Source organism: Corythoichthys intestinalis, chromosome 19 (genome assembly GCF_030265065.1).
Source record: "Corythoichthys intestinalis isolate RoL2023-P3 chromosome 19, ASM3026506v1, whole genome shotgun sequence".
Classification (NCBI taxonomy): domain Eukaryota; kingdom Metazoa; phylum Chordata; class Actinopteri; order Syngnathiformes; family Syngnathidae; genus Corythoichthys; species Corythoichthys intestinalis.
Window position 1 is genome coordinate 38,647,888 of NC_080413.1, and position 23,533 is coordinate 38,671,420.

The following is a 23,533-nucleotide window of genomic DNA, read 5'->3' on the forward strand; positions in this document are numbered from 1 at the left end:
TTTAAAAAAAACAGTGCATTTCTTTATTTTAGTGGCCTAGTCAGTCAAGGTAGAGCCTTCAATCATATTTTTGGGGGGAGAAACACACTTTGACACAATGACTTAGAGCTGGGACACACAGAGCCACACAAACTTCTTATATTTACACAATGAATCACTGTCCTTACATGGTACTTCCCGTCGTGTTTTGACGCTTATTAAAGAATTTCTCACAAAAAATTTAAGATTTCATCCGTTTGACACAAAGCCTCGTTTCAGATTCTTCTGCTGAGTGATGTCCTCCGTGATAAACAGCAGCTGGAGATCGGTGAAAGAGACACTCTGAGAGAACAGTCAGTCCTCTCATGTTAGTATGTGTCACCGAGGTTATTTTCGCTCGGCTCTAAGATCAAGCTGCAGAGTCCCATGAACTTCAGTTTATTGTAGTACAAGAGCTGGTGGCAGGAAGTGAGCGATCACGCTCTCACTCCTGGCTTTGTTCACTGTCTCAGCGATGTAGGAGTCTCGAGTGTGGAATCGAGTCATGAAGGAGGCACGAAGGGTCACTGTCTTACCCCAGCCTCATTTTATTGACAGTGTGAACCCCTGAACTGTGATAAACTTGAGACGAGCCCACGTCACTGGCCCAGGCGCTGCTGACATTCACCATATCGCTGCAGGGCACCCCACAAGTCCTCATAAGAAATGTTTCTGTGTGAGGGCAGGGAGCTGAAAACAAAGACCGACACTTAGAGCACAGGAAACCATATGCAAAAACAGTTCGCAACTATGGGAGTCCTCGGGATGCAATTGTGAAAGAATATTTTATTCATGCTTATAAAACACAATTATTAACTGCTGTGAAACTATATGCTTGCATGTAAGACTGTATTCATGTTCGTGCGTTCCAAATATGTGTGTTTCATATATTCCTTTGAACATTTTACAATGGGTATCTGTTGACTGCCTTATCTGATTTGACTCCCTCTTGTACCAGCAAGAGCTAATGCTCATGGTCGTAACTCAAAATGTTTTTCAGCGGAACATCACCAGAGGTGGGCTGTAATAAGTTTAATTTCTGATTTCAATTTAAGCCTAGGTAACATCCTTTCTTCAGTATGTAGAGGCTTGACTTGTATCATCTCATTGTACTTCTGTGTGACCGCAGCACTTGTCTAGATCAAATCATTTTGTACCCTTGATATACGTATATTTTGTTTATAAAGTCTTCGAAGCAGGCAATCCTTGGCTGTGTCAGATTATTTTCTCCTATATTGATTATACAGGGTCCCCCCAGGATTGATAAATCTAAATTCAAGACTTTTAAGACCTTTTTTAATGCCATTTCAACTGAAAATTAATACTTTTCTTGCACCCATTATTTAGATCATATTGAATCATATTAAATAAATAAAGCACTGAACATCAAATTTAACCTCAATTACTAAATGTGTTTGACAAAAGAATGCACATATATTGAAGATACAATTAAAACACATTTAAAGTAATATTATAAAGTCTGTCAGAATTTTTTTAAACACACACATGCACACAATAATTATGGACAAAAAGAGGGGGAGGACAGGACTCAGACCAGCTATCTTCTGTAACAGGCTAGCCGCTAGTGCAGCTGCCAAGACCCCAGTGAACATTGCTAACTCTCGAGTTAAAACGGCGAAATTCACATTCATTCGAAAGGCAAACCGAAATGTTTAAGCAGGTCCACTGCCTTCGCATGACCCCTAAACTGCAACCTAAAGTATCTGGATGTAACTTGAGCCCCTATCACAAACTCCAAAACAACGGTAATATTGCGGGACTTAACCGTGCAGCAGTTGTGTGTGAAAACAATTCCCGTGTCGACTGACATGGGAAGCAGTGTGCGTGAAAGCAGGCGACACGCGACGATTCGATTACGGTTCACAAAGGTTAAAAAACGATGATTTTCACTCATAACTTTATGACAGCCGCTCGTTGCCGAACAAAATTCAAGACACGTCTGCCGCCTGGACACCGTTAAAGGACGCATGCACAACGTTATGATGGATGCTCCCAGTTACTTGGAGAGAGATTTACTCTTTTTTAAAAGACCGGAAAATAAATTTGTGTATGAGACAGGCAGGCACTTTTGTGCGCAAGTTATTTTTTAGAGCGAGAGGGGAAGAGAGAGAGTTGCTCTTCATCTTTCCTACTGTCCAGCAATAGTTTTAGGGCATTTCAATTGAAACATTTCCTGAGTGTGTTGCTAAGACCTGTGTACGTCTATAAGAGGTGAGTACACGAACCCTCTTGTACTGTTTAGCCTTTATTGTTGTTTTTGAGATGTTAATAGTTAGCGCCGAGCGCTAAGCTAATTAGCTAACGTGTATTTCATATGCAGAACGTGAAAAACCATGATTAAGTACAGCGGTAACACTACAAACATGCAAAACAGTACAGCAATCTGTTGTTGCGGGAGAGAGGGAGAGAAGAAAGTGCGCGCGCAGTTGTGATTTCCACCTGTAACACTGTGAAAACAAAGTACTTTGGTTAAAAGAAGTCTTATTTCTAAAGACACTTTGTTTGTGTCCAGAAAATGTGGAATTCATTCCACCAGTGTAAATTTTATTTTATTGTTGGGAAAAATAAGTACTCCCTTTAAAATGGTTAATGTGTTGTTTGCACTTTCTTGTAAAAAATAAATAAAAAAAAGCAGCTTAAGAGCAGCTTTTTGTTGTATGGGCATCTTTCTTGTTGAATCATAAGGATATTTTAAATACCGTATTGGCCCGAATATAAGATGGTGTTTTTTGCATTGAAATAAGACTGAAAAAGAGGGGGTCGTCTTATATTCGCGGTGTAGACATTATACGACGCTAGATGGCGCCAGATATCATTGAAGCGAATTTCTGTCATGACAGATCTCAGCTACTCTCCCCATTCACGACGCTAGATGGCGCCAGATATCATTGAAGCGATGTTCGGTCATGACAGATCTCAGCTACTCTCAAGTTTAACCGTTTGCATTATTTTATCGCAATGTTCTTCCTTATTCAGATTTGTTTCAAGACTAAAATTAGATTTCACTTTGATGGTTAATGCAGTTATTGCAACTTTGTTGTTTTATCACAATAGATTGGTTTATTTACATTTCAAAAACCAGAAGCCATTCATTTACAAATTTGATTGCACTTTAGTTTACATATTTAAATGTTCAGATATTAAGATTTGAATGAGGCAAAATAACATGCTTTTTCACTCAAATATATTGTTATAATCATTTGTTTCGGATGTACTGTAATTATTTTCTGTATAAAAATTAATTTGGTGTTCAAACTTGAGTCTTGAAAAAGAGGGGGTCGTCTTATAATCAGGGCCGTCTTATATTCGGGCCAATACGGCAAATAATTGACATAAGTTTGTTTAGCTATTTAGCTAATCAATACTGTACGATGCATCGATAATCGTGATAATCACGATAACCGCGATCATCGTTCAAAAATAGAATCATAGCACCCTGAATCATAATTGAATCGAATTGTGGGGTGCCTAAGATGGCACACCCCTAATATTGATACGAGTCTTGGTGTTCAGAAGTGAACTTCCCTGACAGCAATGTCCTCGACCTACGACGTTTCGACTTTACGACACCCATGGCTCATCCGAGATTTAGTCTAGGGCTGTACAGTGCGAGCGTTTTGCTCGCATTTGTGCCTAAAAGTGATTTATTGCAAGAAGATATATATAAAAAAAAAATGGGATCACGAGTGCGAGCACGGATTTTACCCTTTTCGCATTATGCTCCTGTAAAATATAAGATCAAGAGGTCTTGATCCCCATCTTTTTTACTTACAACAAATCATTAGTTATTTTAGAGTGCTAACAGTTCTTACAGGAGTTGTATGCCTCCAACAGGGCTGATGATTGGCGGTGTGGGCAATAAAACGCTGACTAAAACATAAACATTGTTACACGAAGTATTCGCGGAGGTACAATTAAACTGCGCCTCGTCGGCTGGGGCATATGAAACAGCGGGATTTCAATTGCGGTACAGTGGCAATGAAGAAAATTGAGTGCTATTGTCATAAGACAAGAATGGAGAGGAAACGCTACAAGACAATTGTACAGTGGTATGACAAAGTATCTGAACCTTTTTTCAACTTTCTCACATTTCTGCATAAAATCACCATCAAATGTGATCTGATCTTTGTGAAAAATCACACAGATGAACAGTGTCTTCTCCAACTAAAACCACCCAAACATTTATATGTTTTTATATTTTAATAAGGATAGTATGCAATCAATGACATAAGGGGAAAAAATAAGTAAGAACTATCACATTTAATATTTTGTGCCCCCCGCCCCCCTTTGGCAGCAATAACTTCAACCAGACACTTCCTGTAGCTGTACATCAGTCTGGCACATCGATTAGGAGAGTGTTTTTCAACCGGTGTGCTGCGAGAGATCGTCAGGTGTGCAATGAGAAATTATTCAATATCGCAAATTCAGAATTTTTTTTTTTTAACGACGTCGGGCGAATTTGCAGTAGGAAGGAAGGAGTAGGTAGGAAGTCTGTCGTGTGCAGATGAGCGACATATTGCTCGTGTCGAGTTCAAGAACTGCTTGGATTTCTAGCCATCAGACACCTTGCTGTCCGCGACAATGTGGACCCCAGCAAGTCAACTGTACATCATTTGTTTAGACTCGTCAAGTGTCAATATAAACAAAAGTGTCCTTTTCAATTTCATCCATATGTGATGACCGTCAAGCCTCCCCCTGTGTTTAATACCCACACATTGTCGAGGATAGAAAGGTGGCTGATAACTAGGAATCCAAGTAGTTGAACGCGACAGGCGCAACTACGTCATCTCCAAATGAAACACCCCTCTCTTCAAAACAAGCGAATGGACTATTTTGTTCATTCATTCATTCATTCATTCATTTTCCATGCCGCTTATTCCTCACGAGGTTCACCTTAGTTAAAACACAGAGAAACAGTGAACTTTTTTGAGAAAAACTACAGAGGTAAATAAGCCCTCAAAGCAAGTTACCTTGTTGCTGAACTTGTTGCTAAATCCAAAAAGTTCCACACTGTGGCAGAGACCTTAATAATACCTGCCTGTCCCACTGGCTGATAATTCTGAGCTTTTCAAGCCTAACTGCTATGTAAAAAACAAACAGACTTAGAGTGAAGAGTCCAGCCAGGATATCGGCTTTGGTTCATCTAAACAGGCTCAAGTTTCACACTTAGTATAAATATTGAGAAATTATTTTATAACTAAATATACTGTACAGAAGGTAATTTTGGAACAATTAATTTTGGTTTGTGGTGTGCCGCGAGATTTCTACCAATGTAAAAATGTGCCGTGACTCACAAAAGGTTGAAAAACACTGGATTAGGACCGATTTTCTATTCACTGACAATTCTTCTCGATAAAACTGCTGTAGTTCAGTCAGACTGATCTTGTATTCATTGACAATTCTTCTCGATAAAACTGCTGTAGTTCAGTAAGATTCCTGGGATGTCTGCCATGAATCGCTGTCTTTAGGTCATGCCACAGCATCTCAATGAGGTTCGAGTCTGGACTTTGACTTGGCCACTCCAGAACATGTATTTTGTTCTTCTGAAACCATTCTGAAGTTGATTTACTTCTGTGTTTTGGATCATTGTCTTGTTGCAGCATCCATCTTCTTTTTAGCTTCAACTGTCTGACAGACGGCCTCAGGCTTTCCTGCAAAACATCGTGATGAACTTTTGAATTCATTCTTCCATGATGTTGGTGAGCTGTTCCATTTATCCTCCACACATGACATTGTGTGTTACTCCCAAACAATTGAACTTTGGTTTCATCAGTCCACAAAATATTTTGCCATAACGTCTGAGGACTGTCCAAGTGCCTTTTTGCGAACATTAAACGAGCAACAATGTTTTTTCTTTTTTTTTTTTTTTTTAGACAGCAGTGGCTTCCTCCGTGGAGTCCTCCCATGAACCCCATTCTTGGCCATTACATATAGTTGATGTGTGCATAGAGATATTTGACTGTGCCAGTGATTTCTGTAAGTCTTTAGAAAACACTCTAGGGTTCTTTTTTACCTCTATGAGTATTCTGCGCTCAACTCTTGGCATCATCTTTGGTGGCCGGCCACTCCTTGGGAGAGAAGCAACAGTGCCAAACTCTCTCCATTTGAACAAAACTTCTCTGACTGTCGAGTGATGAACATCCAGACTTTTAGAGATGGTTTTGTATCCTTTCCCAGCTCAACAATCCTTGATCACAGGTCTTCAGACAGCTCTTTTGACCGAGCTAGGATGCACATCAGACAATGCTTCTCATCAAGACGATTCTTGCCAGGTGTGTGTTTTATAGAGGGGAGGGCAGCTTTAAACCACTCGTCAGTGACTGGGCACACACCTATCTTAAATTTTATGGTAAAAATGATTTCAATTGCTCTTTAAGTCTCCCTAGGCAGAGGGTTCACTTACTTATTTTTTCCACTTCTGTCATTTTTTGCATGCTATCCTCATTAAAATATGAAAACCTATAAATGTTTGGGTGGTTTTAGTTAAAGCAGACACTGTTTTTACATCTGTGTGATTTTGACAAAGATCAGATCAAATATGATGGTGATTTTATGCAGAAAAGTGAGAAATTCCAAAAGGTTCAGATACTTTTTCATACCACTGTACATGGAAAATGTGTCTCTACTTATGGAATTTTCAGGTTATGAAACTGCTTCCAGAATCAATTAATTTTATAAGTAGAGGTACCATTTTTCGTTCTGTAATTGTTTTCATGCTATCCTCATTAAAATATGAAAACCTATGAGTGTTTGGGTGGTTAAAACTTTTTTTTGGTTAAGGTTCAGGTTTTTTCATACCACTGTATGTTCTGCAAATGTTGCAAATGGTAGAAGCAAACTGCAGTCAAGAAGCAAACTGTAGTCAAGACAGCAGACGTTCGTGCTCCTGTGGTCAAATTGGCGTACCCTAACATTAGCGCACCCGTGTCATCCAAATTACGGCAAATGCATTCCGACCAAGCGGGAAGGCAGTTGACTTCTGTGGGCTTGCGTTGTTCCCAACCTTTAAAAACCACTCTCAACACTATAAAATATAACGCCACCACTCTCATGAGTGGTCGGTGCAATCTTGGTTTCCAAAATTTGCGGAAAATGGATCGGAACATTTTTAAAACAAAACCCTTACTCAGGAAACTCAGGACCAGGGGTCACGTAAACCGAATATTTTCCGTCGTTGACCAATTTTTTAAAACGGTGACGGAAAAAACTGAAATCCATCCGTCATTTTGACCGGTTGCAATTCACACCCCAGACCACAGGGTGGCGAGTGAGCTTATTAATTAGCTATTGTCTCTCTTGATGCATGACGTCGTTGGCCTTTTTCTGAAAAATGTCAAGGCAACTGAGTGTCCGAAGTTTCTTCAAAAAGCCCCAAAACGACGATGGTGTTGATAAAAGAGGTGAAAAAACAGGGACTGCACAAGCGGGCACGCAATTCAAGTCCATGCGCACCAGGAGGAAAGTGTGAGACTACGTTCAGGCCACAGCAGGTGAACTGTTAATTTCATTGTTCCATATGCTACATATGGTAGGCTACCTAACTACTGGGGCCACAGTTAGCTGTTTTTGTCACTGCGGACAAAAAGTTACATATTCATCTGCTTGATGTGTGATGGCACGGTGTGGATTCTCTGTTAAGCTTGTTCGGACAGAATATTAATTTAAAATGAATGAAAACTAAATACTATTGAATATGTTGAAGCGGTATGCAATGTTAAGACTCTTGTTAGCTGTAGGCGCACTATCCTAGACCCCTCACTATCCACTCGCGGGGGCCTGCGCTTGTCAGTGACGTTCCTTATTCTCGCTATATGATTATACAACTTTAACATTTGTTAATAATACGCTCTGTGTGTAGTATCATCCATCGCTTTTCCTTTTTAAATGGGCACTTATAAGCGAACGCAAGAAGTAACAACGGGAACATTTTTAAACGGGCATTTCACGGGAGAGCATTTCGACTCTTCGGCCAATCATATAGCGAGAGCGAGTGGATAGTGAGGGGACCGCGCGCGGCTCTTATGTGTCTCTGTCACGTGACTGTCGTAGCCGGTAACGCGCTCGGCCAAATGGACACACAAGTAGGGAAGGTGAATTATGCCAAACAAAGGGTCACCACAATGTCATTATCATCATTTTAAAAATTTAATTGACGGGAAAAAATAGATTATGACCGGATTTTTATGACCCTGTCAGTCAAAATGACAGACAACGAAAAAGTCTAGCGCAACCTCTGCTCAGGACATACTGAAGAATAATTCATTTTACATTTCAACCATTTAATGAATGCAGTACTGGCTGATATGGCCTATATTTGATATCTAAATATGTTGTAACCCAGATATTTGATTTGACTCACTATTCATCAAATTAAAGTTGACTCATTGATGGTGATGGGTGTCCAATCCATTATAACTGAGAGAGCTTATATTGAATAAAGTATTATTATTATGAAAATTCATTAAATATATAGGTACACAGTATAATATCAATACAGAATGTTTTTTTCTGATTTAATGACGTGTGCATTATGAATTAATGAGTGGAAACAATTTAAAAACAAACAAACATACAAATAAATAACCAGTTCCTACATGAATTCAGTGAGTCTGATGTGCCAGGGGAGGAAGCCCAAAGTACTGTTAACTGGACCAAACTTCACCACCAGCTCTGGATCAGGAATATTCTTTGGCTCTGGAACAAAACAACACAGGGGATCTTGTTTTATCATCAGCTTGTTGATGTTTTATATATATATATATATATATATATATATATATATATATATATATATATATATATATGGCGGAAAACACAGACAAGACTGACAAAGCAGTTTCTGCTCTTGCACCCCTCTTTAAAAGAAACTGCTGTATTTTAGGACAAAAGAACTGTTGTGTTTGATAGAACAATATGTCTATATGCTGCAGTGGCAGATTCATGGCGCAATAAGCTCCCGAACTATTTTTAATGTGTCCGTTTTACCCTGGAAACCACAGTTTCGTCGTGCAACCGCTTTTGCTTCAATCCAGCCATAAAAAGAAGCTAAGTAATTACATTTATTATTCAAAATGTTGGTCATTTTTAGCTTACAATCATTATTTGATGTCTAATATTTCATTAAAAAAAAAAAAAAAAAAAACGACTTAAAAAAATTATTCACTCGCATACTTTAAACTTTTAAACAAATTGAGTCACAATGAAAAAAATGGTGTCTGCAAATATGTCACGGATATTCTCATAACTATGGCTTAATTTTAAATTTTTTTGTTACTGTTGCATTTTCTTCGATATGTTAGACGATAATCGATCAAAACAAAAGAAAAATTGAAGTTGAAAGAAAAAAAAAAACACATAAAAGGGTAAAGATATGAAAAAGAACATCTCGACCACTCCTTGACGTCTGCGATTTCTGCATCGCAACCCTTGTTACATTACCATATTTCACCCATAAAATCTCCCAAAAATCCGGCTGTGGCCATTCACATCTGTGTCTTGACACTCGATGATACATGCTACATGGAGTTTTTGGATCGAAACAAGGTAATATCTCGTTCAAATCATGGCGTCTTTAATAATGCTCTCGCGTGCTCTCACCTCCAGTTAGGGTTTTGCTGTTTATTTTCTTTAAATTCGCCCCTGTTCAAAATGTTTCTTCCCCCAGAAAATTGAGATTTTAAGCTTTCCAATGATGTATCACACATGCATATAGGACCATTTTGAAATTTGGCCAAATTGGGGGTGTCAGAGCGGAACTTCAAGTCACCTGAGTGTTTTCTTATGGAATTTTATTGTCATCATCATCGGTATCATTGACCATCATTGCAATTACAAAATGTGATTATGATTTGCCCGAAGGAACCGAAGACGACAAAGGCGGACGAGATAAAGCATATGCTTATCAGTTTTCTGCCATATATACACTCACCGGCCACTTTATTAGGTACACCATGCTCGTAACGGGTTGGACCCCCTTTTGCCTTCAAAACTGCCTCAATTCTTCGTGGCAAGGATTCAACAAGGTGCTGAAAGCATTCCTCAGAGAGTGTGGTGCATATTGACATAATGGCATCACACAGTTGGTGCAGATTTGTCGGCTGCACATACATGATGCGAATCTCCCGTTCCACCACATCCCAAAGATGCTCTATTGGATTGAGATCTGGTGACTGTGGAGGCCATTTGAGTACAGTGAACTCATTGTCATGTTCAAGAAACCAGTCTGAGATGATTCCAGCTTTATGACATGGCGCATTATCCTGCTGAAAGTAGCCATCAGAAGTTGGGTACATTGTGGTCATAAAGGGATGGACATGGTCAGCAACAATACTCAGGTAGGCTGTGGCGTTCCAACGATGCTCAATTGGTACCAAGGGGCCCAAAGAGTGCCAAGAAAATATTGCCCACACCATTACACCACCACCACCAGCCTGAACCGTTGATACAAGGCAGGATGGATCCATGCTTTCATGTTGTTGACGCCGAATTCTGACCCTACCATCCGAATGTCACAGCAGAAATCGAGACTCATCAGACCAGGCAACGTTTTTCCATTCTACTATTGTCCAATTTCAATGAGCTTGTGCAAATTGTAGCCCCAGTTTCCTGTTCTTAGCTGAAAGGAGTGGCACCCGGCGTGGTCTTATGCTGCTGTAGCCCATCTGCCTCAAAGTTCGACGTATATGTTATTATCATTTGTTTCGGATGTACTGTAATTATTTTCGGTATAAAACTGAATTTGGTGTTCAAAAAGTCTTTTTTCAAAATTGAATCTTGAAAAAGAGGGGGTCGTCTTATAATCAGGGCCGTCTTATATTCGGGCCAATACAGTACTTAGCACAGAGCGCTAAGATTGTTAGCGATTATGCTAATCAGTGTCTTAGGTGTCTGTTTGTATTGTGTTTGGCGAAGCATATTGGCACTTGAATTATTGTTAGATAGTAAAGTTGTCTCCTTTCTTTTTTTAAAAAGAACCCAAACACATAAACCCATTCATTTAACAGCTTAGTCCCTTTTCAACACAAACTCATATTGTCCTACAAGGGAGTGTGCTTTGAAATTGGTTTTTATGAGCAACAGTTTGATAAAGAAAACTGATTCATTAGCCTGCCCTCTTCCTCATTCGATTTTGTTGTTTAGTTTGTTTAAAGAAAATAAATGAGTAATTAATTAATCGTCCGATTTATCCATGATAGAAATAATCTTTAGTTGCAGCCCTATTTCCAACTTTATGAAGTGTTACCTCTGAGCAGCGCATCCAGCATGGAGACGGTGATGTCTTTGGAGCTCCTCTCTTTATTTTCTACAGAGCGACAAAGTTTCTGTGCAGCTTGAACAATTCTCTGTTTCCCATCTTCAGGAGATAACACATTCACTGTCGGCCTGCATGACAGCACTAAACCACAAACACACACAAAACATGTTATATAACCACTATATATCCAACCAGATACTCTTATCGTTTTCCTGTTTAGGTAAATTTCCAATATGCAAAGGAATTATGGAGTTTCATTGCATAACCTAATGGTAAAATTGTGACGGTATTAATCCTTTGTTATTAAAAATATGTTGTTCCAACATTGAAACTATTCAATTTCATTGAACTTGCCTCACTTGTTTACAAGTAGGGGTGTGTCAAAATCAAAATGGTAATTAGAGGTCGAGTGATTTATCAGCTGGCCAATAATATAGACTTTTTTCCAACGTCAGCCACCGGTCAAATAAAAAAAAAAATCGGCTGATTAAGAAACATAAAAATAAGCCGATTAAAAAAAAATAAATAATAAAGATTTTTTTTTTCATTAAGCACCTGTGTGGGCAAATATGGCCACTGCTGCCTGACGGTAGGACCCCAGAAGGGCCCTGAAGCAGCTTGAAGTTCCAGCATCATCACCTTGTCCAATGCAGATTCCTGACAAGGTGATGATGCTGGAACCTTTGTTTCATGCTGTTCCAGTAAGATTTATAAAGATGATTGCCTGAAGAAGACATCAGAATTCCCTCAGTCCTTGATGATATGGGGCTGCATGTCAGGCAAAGGCACTGGGGAGATGGCTGTGGTTAAATCTTCGATAAATGGGGGAGGAGGTATCAATAATGGATTTATAATCTAATTGTAGCCTCTGAATCGCAATCGAATCGTAAGGTGCCCCAAGATTCCCATCTATATTAGGTAATTACTAGAGGTGGGAATCTTTGGGCACCTAACGATTCGATTACGATTCAGAGGCAACGATTCGATTATAAATCGATTATTGATGACACCCACAAACCCCCCAAGTTATTAGCTGCTTTTAATGTTTCATACATTACATTAGTTACAAAAATTGTACAAAAAGCCTCTCAAGGCTTAAATAAACGACTATTTCACTATCAAGTTAACAGTTCAGAACAGTAAATAAAATATTCAAGTCCCCATTCTGTATCAGCAGCTTTAAACTACATTCAGTTAATTTAATGTTGTGAATCAACCGTTAAAGTTGAATTGCTCCCGTTTAGAGCTGAAACGAATACTCGAGCAACTCGAGTAACTCGAGTTTAAAAACTGATCCGAGTAATTTTATTCACCTCGAGTAATCGTTTATTTTGACAGCTCTAAGCATCACGTTTTGCTCGGACTACTTTTAATGCCGGACAACGCGCTGATGTCACGTGCGTAGAGGAAGAAGCAAAAAAAAAAAAAAAACTTACTGCAGCCGACAACCGCTACAAACGACGCCGACGCTGCTAAATACTAGCCCGCTCATGCTACGTTAGTGGCAGGTAGCGTCCAATGAGTCTCATAGAGATCACATGTATGTTGAACTAGATGCGCAGTGACAGACTAGGCCGCGTCTGGGCAGCGTTAGCAAACAGCCGCCATCTTAAAGCAGTAGAGCGCTAAACGCTAATAAAGAGCGCTAAGCGTTAATATATAAGATTAACGTTACTGTCAAAACTAGCTCACCTTACGTTAGCACTGCGGAGGGCTAGGTTTCAATTAATTAAGACCGCTTTCGATGCGTGGCTAACGTGTCTTACATACAGGCTTTAACATAACATAGCGTTGTGGAGTGATGAGGGTGTCAAATAAAAACTCAATAATGCTAACTATCAATTTTAGCTCAGTAGTCATTGCTGAATAAAACACCAAGTAGCACTAGTCCCTAATGTGCTCCAATACAGCCTGTATCATACATTTATTTTGAACAGTGCAAAAACTCAAAATCCTATCAGGACTTACAGTTTAGTAGGGCTGTCCCAAACGACTAATTTTCTCCCGATTAGTCAGCCGACTATTTTTACGATTAGTCGACTAATCTAATAATTAATTATTTTTTTTATTTTTTATTTTTTTTAACTAATTTAGCAATGAAATTTTTGTTGACGCTTATCAATTTAAAAAAAAACATATTGGAACACTCAAATCATTTATTAAAGTACAAATAAATACGTAAATAACAATAATAAATCACAAATAAACAATGAGTTCAAATGCTGATAGAATTAACTAGTGTAGCATCCCGATTGAAAAGATGGTCTCTTAAACTGATGGTTTACAACTTTTATTCCATCCTTGATGTAAACACACCGTAAGAGCTACGGCGCACACAAATAAAGCAACACAATTAGAAATTAACAAAAACTTTTCACCTTTTTCCTTTTAAACCTTATTTATATATCAATGAATTGCCTATATGAATTGCCTTTACCTTATTATCTTATCATTGACAATCTCTCCCTTGAGTGCAATCACTGTATATACTGTATATATTTATGACCTTTTAACCTTATATAATTTTCTATACCATAAAATAAACCATAACATGAAATAAACCTTTCAATTAGCATTAAGAACAATACTAATAGCACTTATAGGCCCATTGTCAATGAAACATTATTATTTAGTAAGGCGACAGCACCCTCTGGTGTACAAAAAAAAAAAAAAAAAAAAAAAAAAAAAAAAAAAAACTTACAAACTGCGTGAAGGCGCTTGAGGGGTTTTTTCACGGCCGACGTGCAGCCAAGCTTGGCACTGAAGAGACAGGACAGAAGAGTGTACTCTCCTTTGTTTCTTTGAAATAAGTCAATGTTTTGGACACTCTGGTGCGCTTTTTTTTGGCTTTGTGCCGCTTTCCCTGCTTGCAAACAGAGCATCCGACATTCTAACTTTCCACGCATATATTTTTTTAACCCTTCATTAACCGTCGACGGCATGTTGTGCTCGTCGACGGATTTACGTCATCGATGACGTCGACTACGTCGACTAGTCGGGACAACTCTACAGTTTAGACTAACTTAAAACTTAACTAGAACTTAAAAATGGCTTGACACAAATAGAAATTTAATTGAAAAACGTGGGAAAAAATCCTAACTTTTAAGTGATGTGTGTTATCAAGCGTAAAGGCATTTTTAGGTGTGTGTTTATATATATATATATAATATATATATATATATATTTTTTAAAATAAGATCTAAAGGTTTTTTGAGTGAAAGCAGTGAATTAGTCATTTTTTAAAAATTCTAGTTACATCTGAGATGCAATTGTTGGCTGTTTTCAAGTCACAACATTAAATTAATTGAAAGTAGTTTAAAGCTGCTGATATAGAATGGGGACTGGAGTTTTTTATTTACTGTTATTTTTGTATATTTGTTTACTGCTATGTTAACTTGATACTGAAATAGTAGTTGGGTTTAGCCTGAGAGGATTTTTGAACAATTTTGGAACTAATGTACAAAACAAATTAAAAAAAAAAAAAAAAAAAAAAGGAGTGGGGTGCATCAATAATCGTTTTATAATCGAATCGGAGCCTCTGAATCGTAATTGTAATCGAATCGTTAGGTGCCCAAAGTTTCCCAGCTCTAGTCCACATCATGCAACGGTAAGTAATAGATATCATATGTATATAGAACTAGATGCAAATTGACAGACTCAACGGCGTTAGCAGCACATGTATTGAAAACTGGATACGAAATGACAGACTTACCAGCGTTAGTAACCAGCCGCCATCTTAAAGTAGGAGACTTCTCTAGAAGGCTGTGTTGTAGCGAACCTAATTAACTTTTTATCTAAAATACTCCTGAATCGGCAAAATCTTTAAAACAGTTTTAAAACTCTCACATGTCTAAAGTAGACAGAAAGGAAATTATGAAATAACGGGAGTAGGGCTGCAGCTATCGAATATTTTAGTAATCGAGTAATCGACTGAAAATTCTATCGATTAATCGAGTAAGCGGATAAAACAAATATATTTTTAGGTGAAGAGCAATTATAGATATACATGAGAAAAGACATTTTATCATTTTCAGTCAATCAATGTCTTTATTTTTGATGTATATTGTTGAAAACAGGAGTGGGAACCTCAGGGCACCTCACGATACGATACGATTCGCGATACAAGGCTCACGATAACGATTATATCACGATACAGCGATTATCGATGTATTGGTCAGAAATTGGATACATGAAATTCTACGATACAACTGTTGAAACGGAAAAAAAAAAAATATTTGAAAATAGAAAAAAATACTGTTTAAGTCATTTATTAAACAGTGACACCTTTTCTGTGCAACATTGCTGTAAAATATAAATCTACTGCAAATTGTGCCCCTGCACATATAGAAGAAACCAACCACGACCACTGATATCGCTTGGAGAGATCAAAAAATAAATAAAAAGTGCCGTAGGTGTCAGCAGTTGAGCTTGGAGTGGGGCAATGATAAAATTGGTGGGTCTTTTCTTCGTATATGAACTTTGTTGCTTGGTTTGAGCACTTCCGCTATCTGCTTCAGCAATTAAGATGTCAGACTTGCTCAGTCACAGTCTTCCTCACCTTAAAAACAACAAAATAAAACAAAAAATATTAGCTACTTCATAGCGTTTGAGTTGAAATCCTGATTTTTTTTTTGTGTTGGAAGTATTGAATTAAAAAAAATATGAATTGAATGTATAGAAATTAAAAATTCAATAATTACCTATTTTTAATATGTAGGCTACATCAATAATTACCTATTTTTAATATGTAGGCTACATTAATTATCATGCACATCACTTTATATATCTTGGAACCTATTCAAACCATTTTTATAGCTTATTGTATCAAAATGACAGTGATAACAGTTTGTGTAGTAAACTAGATGGAAATTGGTTCTCAAATAAATCGGTAAATTCATGTGGGCTTGTTCGATATTCATTTTCATCCAGTTTAGGGTCCTGGTTTATTTTATATCATTCAACACCAAATGTCATCAAAATAATACATGTAAATTAAAAAGTCAATTACATTGCAAAACTTTCTTACCTCAAGTGATGAAAGCAAAGCTCACAAACTCCAGTGTCCACTACGTCACCAGCTCCCAGTGAAACTTATTTTTCTTAGACAATTCTTGCATACAGCAAAGTCCTTGTTCACCTTGCTTCCTTTCTTGTTGGTGTAAAATCTAAAGTGTGTCCCCATGTGTGATTTGTAGCAATATTTTTCTCATTTTTTCCCTCCACCGTTCTCACGGAGCTTTTTTATTTTTTCAACCCACTTGGAGCTTCTCTTCTTCTCTAGACAACTTGTGCGCACTTTACCCTCACCGCCACTCCCGAGCGCCCCTAGTGGACCGCCAAGGAATTGCTCAACAAACATTGAGCAGTTTACAGCATCCATACTCCATTGTATGGCCAATATGTTAAATAAAAGTATCGATTCTTGGCGGGAGCATATCGATAACCCATCGGGTTGCAAAATATCGCGATATATCGCTGTATCGAGATATTGTCACACTCTTAGTTGTGAACCAACCGTTAAAGTTGTTAAAATTGCTCCTGTTATTCCATAATTTCTCTTTTGTCTACTTTCAACATGTAAAAGTTTTAAAACTATTTTAAAGATGGATTCAAGTCAATATTTTACCGATTTAGCAGTATTTTAGATAAAAAGTTAATTAGGTTCGCTTGGAAGGTTCGCAACAACAGCCTTGCAGGGAAGTGTACTGCTTTAAGATGGCGGCCGTTACTAACGCCCGCATCTAGTTTTTTGTAGATGTGCTGGTAACGATACCAAAGCTATAATGCATTTAGTCCTATATAAATGATATCTACCGTAACGTAATGTGGCTTGTAGCAGCTTTTCGGCAGCAGTCAGGTATGTTGTTGTTTTTTTTTTTTATCTCGTGGCATGAGTTGAGCTAGAGCCGTGAGTTGAGCATTGGCGTTACCCGAGGGGCCGGGTAATGAGAAGCACGATGTTTAGCTACTCTCGCTCCGTCCCTAATTGCGTACCGAAGACTGCGCGGCGCGCAGAGTGTGTCGTACTTCTGCTTTACTTGGCATATTTCAATAATCGGAATTTGGATGTTTGTAAATCGTTCTCGAATCTTCCACGGCCGAATCGCGAATAATCTAAGAATCGGAAATTTTGCACACCTCTAATGTGGACGTCGTTTGTAGCGGCTGTCGGCAGCAGTCAGGTATTATTGTTTTTTTATCTAGTGGCATGAGTTGAACCAGAGCCGTGAGTTGAGCATTGTCATTACCCGTGTAATGACAAGCTTGATGTTTACTCTCGGGACGCAGTGCAGTCTGTTCCTCATTGCGTCCTGAAGACCGCGCTGTGTTTTAGTTCCGCTTTACTTGACATATTTCCATAGTCGGAATTTGGATGTTTGTGAATCGTTCTCGAATCTTGCACGGTGGAATCGCGAATAATCTAAGAATCGGAAATTTTGCATACCTCTAGTAATTACCCCTATTTACAAGAAAGAGCAAACTACCAATTTCAAACAAATCGTCAATTCTGGCTATCACGATTAGCCTTTTGATTCCATATCACGTAAAACCATCCATTTGCTGATGAAGTTTGTGCCCAAAACCTACTTTTGGAAATAAAGACTAAAAAAACAACAACAACTTCTGATTTCTCCTTTGACCTATTGGTCAAAAAGTGGTTTTAACTTTCCCCTAGAGTATGTGATGCAATGAGACTCATGTACACTATTGCATAATGAAACGTGTCATCACCAGGCCAAGATAAATTTAAGTCCTTACCGTTAATATGGGGTTTGTCACAATCACTTATGAATGCAACATTATATTTGGATCCCTCTGTTCCAAGCAGATGCTGTTGTTGCATTACAATCACTTCCAGGAGATGGGCGTTGTTCTTCCTGAAAATACCTGGCAAAAAAACAGCAAAGGAAATAAACAAGTCTAACAACTCAAAGACAATGAATGCTTTTATAAAAAGGCTGCTTCCAAGTTCCAATAAATGTGCACGTTCCATTTCACTATAGTATAGTTCCGATTAACGCTTGACAACATGAGGGGTGGGACCCTCTGGGTACCTCACGATACGATTTGTGACACAAGGCTCACGGTAACAATAATTTGACGACATGGCAATATAACAATTATCAATACATGGGTCAGGAAATCATTCTAGGATATTTTACAAAACGACTAATAAAACTGTAAAATAACGTACAGTGGTACCTCTACTTAAAAAAATTAATCGACTCTGGAGGTAGTTTCACAACCTGAAAATTCCGTAAGCAGAGACCTGTTTTCCATGTACAGTGGTATGAAAAAGTATCTGAACCTTTTGGAATTTGTCACATTTTTGCATAAAATCACCATCAAATTTATTTGAGCTTTGTCAAAATCACACAGATGTAAAAACAGTGCTTTAACTAAAACCACCCAAACTTTTTTAAGTTTTCATATTTTAATGATGATAGCATGCAAATAATGACAGTGGGGGAAAAATACATAAGTGAACACTCTGCCTAAGGAGACTTAAAGAGCAGTTGAAATATTTTTTTACCTAACAATTTATTTATTTATTGTGTGCCCAATCACTGATGAGTGGTGTAAAGCTGCCCTGCCCACTATAAAACACACACTCGGTAAGAATTGTCCTGATGAGAAGCATTGTCTGATGTGCATCATGGCTCGGTCAAAAGAGCTGTCTGAAGACCTGCGATCAAGGATCGTGGATTTGTATAAAGCTGGATAGAAAACCATCTCTAAAAGTCTGGATGGTCATCAATCGACAGTCAGAGAAGCTGTTTACAAATGAGAGAGTTTGGCACTGTTGCCTCTCTCCCATGGAGCGGCCGTCCACCAAAGATGACGCCAAGAGTTCAGCGCAGAATACTCAGAGGTAAAAAAGAACCCTAGAGTGTCTGCTAAAGACTTACAGAAATCACTGGCACAGTCCAATATCTCTGTGCACACATCAACTATATGTAAAAGTAAAACTATGGCCAAGAATGGTGTTCATGGGAGGACTCCACGGAGGAAGCCACTGCTGTCTGAAAAAAACATTGTTGCTCTTTTAATGTTCGTAAAAAGGCACTTGGACACTCCACTGAAGTTTTGGCAAAATATTTTGTGGACTGATGAAACCAAAGTTGAATTCTTTGGGAGTAACACGCAATGTCATGTATGGAGGAAAAATGGAACAGCTCACCAACATCAACACCTCATCCACACCGTAAAGCATGGTGGAGGGAGCATCATGATTTGGGGCTGTTTGCTGCCTCAGGGGCTGGACAACTTGCAATCATTAATGGAAGAATGAATTCAAATGTTTATCAGGATGTTTTGCAGGAAACCCTGAGGCTGTCCGTCAGACAGTTGAAGCTAATCAGGGGCTGGACAACTTGCAATCATTAATGCAGTGCTTCTCAATTATTTTCTGTTAAGCCCCCCCAAGGAAGACGTAAATGTTTCGCGCCCCCCCAAACTCTGCCGCCACTGTAAATAGTATCATTTGTCTACAAAATTACGATTATAAATATGCATCTGCCTAACATTGTCCTTTTTTTCTAATAAAGAAAAAAAGTAACATAGATCAACTTATAATAAAGTATAACTTTATTAACATTGTTTTGTTTGTAACAGAGAAGACTTGACGCGCATCAATTTGCCTGAATTAAAAAAAAAAGTCACATCCAAACCATAAAAATTACACTCAAGGTACATTTTTTACCATTTGATACAGAAAAATAAAATGTAATAAAATCAGTAAATAATAACAAATTAAAATTGATTAGAAACATTCACTCATGAGGACAATATGCCAAAAAATTTGACCGAAAAAACAAAACTGAATAAAAGAAAAAAGGAGTGTCCTTGAACAGAAGGACAGTTTTTATTTTTGCTGCTCACAGTATTTACTTCCTTGTGGTGTGGAGTTATTTTGCAATGAGCATGCTAACAATGCTCACTGGTTTACTGATATAACACTGACAAAGCAGGACGATTGTTGGCAATATTCGGCACGTTTTCACTGAAAAACAATCGAGCTGCTTATCAAGATTGGGGAGATTGGGGTCTAATGTCTTTAAGTGGCGTCTTAATTGATTTGGCTTCTGGCTGTCCGCTATAATTATTTTTAGACACAGTAAACAGTGGTCTTTCCTCATTACCCACTGTATTAAAAGTCAAACCTAAAAGGCAAACGGCACGAAAAAAGCGCATTCTCGGCAGCCGAGGTAGAACCGTAGGTGAGGGCGGTCGTCGTGACGATCCCAAGCCGAAAATGGCACTTCTCGGGCGGCGACGTGAAAACCGGACAATAAAGTGGGTTGCTGCGTGAGTGAGTCCGGTCAGAAAACGGCTTTCGAAAACGGCGGCGGCACACTGCTCTTCATATCTGATTTCTGTGCTGAGTGCTCTTCAAAAATACTGCGCGCACTCTGAAAATGAGAGCGCCACTGCCACCCACTGAGTGGATGTGCAAGTACACTTTATTCCAGTATGGCAAAAAAAAAAAAAGCATGTTTCCCGAGGTCACATGCGCCCCCCCTGGCATCGCTCTGCGCCCCCCCAGGGGGGCGCGCCCCACTATTTGAGAAGTACTGCATTAATGGAAGAATGAATTCAAATGTTTATCAGGATGTTTTGCAGGAAAACCTGAGGCTGTCCGTCAGACAGTTGAAGCTAAAAGAGGACGGATGCTGCAACAAGACAATGATCCAAAACACAGAAATAAATCAACTTCAGAATGGTTTCAGAAGAACAAAATATACATTCTGGAGAGGCCAAGTCAAAGTCCAGACTTGAACCCTATTAAGATGCTGTGGCATGACCTAAAGACAGCAATTCATGGCAGACATCCCAGGAATCTGACTGAACTACAGCAGTTTTGTAGAGAAGAATTGGCCAAGATTAGTCCTGATTGATGTGCCAGACTGATCTGCACTGAATAGTGAAAAATATATACACGTGTGATACATCATTGGAAAGCTTAAAATCTCAATTTTCTGGAGGAAGAAAAATTTTGAACAGGTGGGCTCATAAAAAAATAACTAAAAATTTAAACAGTGAAACCCTAACTGAAGGTGAGAGCATGAGAGAGCGTAATTAAAGACGCAATGATTTTAACGAGATATTATCGCGCACTTACCTCTTTTTGATCCCAAAACTCAATGTAGCATGTATCACCTAGTATCAAGATACAGCTTTGAATGGCAACAGCTGGATTTTGGGGGGATTTTATGGGTGAAACATGGTAATATAACAAGGGCCGCGATGCAGAAATCGCAGACATCAAGGAGTGGTCGAGATTTTATATACTTTCCCTTTTAAATGTTTTTTTTTTTTTCCCAATTTCTCTTTGTTTGGATCGATTATCATCTGAAATATCGGGAAAAATGCGACAGTACAAAAAAAAAAAAAAATTGCAATTAAGTGATAGTTATGAGGTAGATACCTGTGAACGATTTACAGACACCATGTTTTTCCATTGTGACATAATATAAAATATGTGAGTGAATATTTTTTAAAGTCGTTTTTTTTAAACTGAATATTAGTCATCAATTAATGATTTTAAGCTAAAAATGTCAGACATTTCGAATAATCAATATAGTTACTTACCTTCTTTTTATGGCTGGGTTGAAACAAAAGCGGTTGCGTGACGTCTGTAAACTGGTGTCTCCAGGGTAAAACAGACAAATTAAAAATAGTACGGGGGCTTAATGCGCCATGAATCTGCTATGGCAGCATATCGACGTATTGCTCTATCAAACACATAAGTTCTTTTGGCTTGAAATACAGCAGTTTATTTTAAAGAGGGGTGCAAGAGCAGAAACGGCTTTTTCAGCCTTGTCTGCGTTTTCCGCCATATATCGAAATGGTGATCTACTTTGTAGACCAAAAGGTTATCAAAATGCTCCCACCAAAAATCGATATATCGCTTTAAGAAGGAATCAACAAGGTTGCTACCAAAATCTTCCATTAAAACAGTGTCTAGGTTAGCTCACTGGCTGTCATTGACGGCGCAAGACATTCATTCATTTTGACTTGATTGAACGTCTAGCGCCGTCAATGGCACTGAAACCAGAGCATTCACAGCATGTCTTTTGTGGGGATTTACAGGTCACTTCATGTTCATTTAAGGGCATTTACAGGTTACTTCCTGTCGCTTTTGAGGCACTTCCTAATCATTTGGTGACATTCTTGAGTCACTTCCTTTTCAGTAACCCAAAATCAACAAGAAGTGAAGCGAAAATTCCCCAAAAGGAAAAGGAAGTGATCGAAAATCAATTTGAAATCACGTGAAATGCTCCAAAATGAACTCATTGTCTGGCATTGGCTGCCAATGACAGCCATAGGCGTTCATGCAACCCTCCCAGTTCAAATGAATTGGACGTCTACGAGTGATAAACTCAATTCAATTCACAGCAGAAGGACGAAAGCTTGTTTTACTGTTCATTACTTGTATAGTAAAATATTGTACTTCCGGACCCATGTATCGATCATTGTAATACTGTCATCATTAGCATGAGCCTTGTATTGCAAATCGTATTGTGAGGTACCTAGAGGTTCCCACTACTAAATATTTCTAAGATTTATTAACATTGATGTTCCACTAAAGTAGGTAGAATGGATGTTTACCGTGATTATCGTAGATGCTGACATAAGATATACCAACAGCCATACACCACACAACCAGGTTAGCGATGTCCGTGTAGCTGGGCTCCTCTTCGGCAACCAACAGGCCGATGTGGCTCGGCAACTTCTCAAGAGACCTGCCGTCTGTCATCCACCGGTGTCGGCGATTGAGAGCGCAGTTTCCATTACCGGCAATGCCATTCGTGTCGGGGTAAAGATTTAATATCCTCCGGTGGTCCGGGAGGCGAGCCAGGGACATTGGGAGTAGCAATGTGGCCATCGCCCGCTCCCACACTCGCCCCTTCCACCTCCGAACCCGGACACGAAGCCAGGAGACGAGCGCTCTGCTGCTGTGAAGCAGGAACAGCAAGAGCCGCCACAATAAGCTGTACAACAGCGCCATGAATGTACTCGGCTAAGTCTAAAGTTTGATATTATAACTGCCGTACAAGCCTATTAAGTCTAAGTACGAACTGCCTGTCAAATCCTTGCCGATGTCACCCGCCTGCCGCCATCTTGCAATTTCAGTCCTGACCTGTGAACCTTCAGCGTGACTACACGTAAATCGCTGATTGGAGGAGATAAATATGACGTCAGCGAAAGGGATGTATTCTACTGATAGATATCACA

At 38.8% G+C, this 23,533-nt stretch overlaps 1 protein-coding gene across 1 annotated transcript; it reads right to left on the reverse strand.

The window, feature by feature from the left end:
- Nucleotides 1-23,445, reverse strand: nus1 (NUS1 dehydrodolichyl diphosphate synthase subunit). The gene is made up of 5 exons (XM_057823403.1): nt 22,907-23,445; nt 18,053-18,181; nt 11,282-11,434; nt 8,634-8,733; nt 1-708 (listed from the first exon to the last, which is right to left on the reverse strand). Exons 1-5 carry the CDS (start codon nt 23,304-23,306, stop codon nt 618-620), a joined length of 873 nt encoding a protein of 290 aa, XP_057679386.1. The 5' UTR covers nt 23,307-23,445; the 3' UTR covers nt 1-617.
- Between the last annotated feature and the right edge of the window lie 88 nt (nt 23,446-23,533).

What these genes read in the sequence shown, in the direction of transcription:
- nus1 (XM_057823403.1), bottom strand. Translation starts at nt 23,306, where the DNA reads ATGGCGCTGTTGTACAGCTTATTGTGGCGGCTCTTGCTGTTCCTGCTT. An exon ending in CAGCATCTACGATAATCACG is followed by an intron (nt 18,182 to 22,906) that starts GTAAACATCCAT and finishes TTTTTTTGCCAG; the next exon opens with GTATTTTCAGGAAGAACAAC. An exon ending in ATCAGACTCACTGAATTCAT is followed by an intron (nt 709 to 8,633) that starts GTAGGAACTGGT and finishes CTTTGTTTTCAG; the next exon opens with CTCCCTGCCCTCACACAGAA.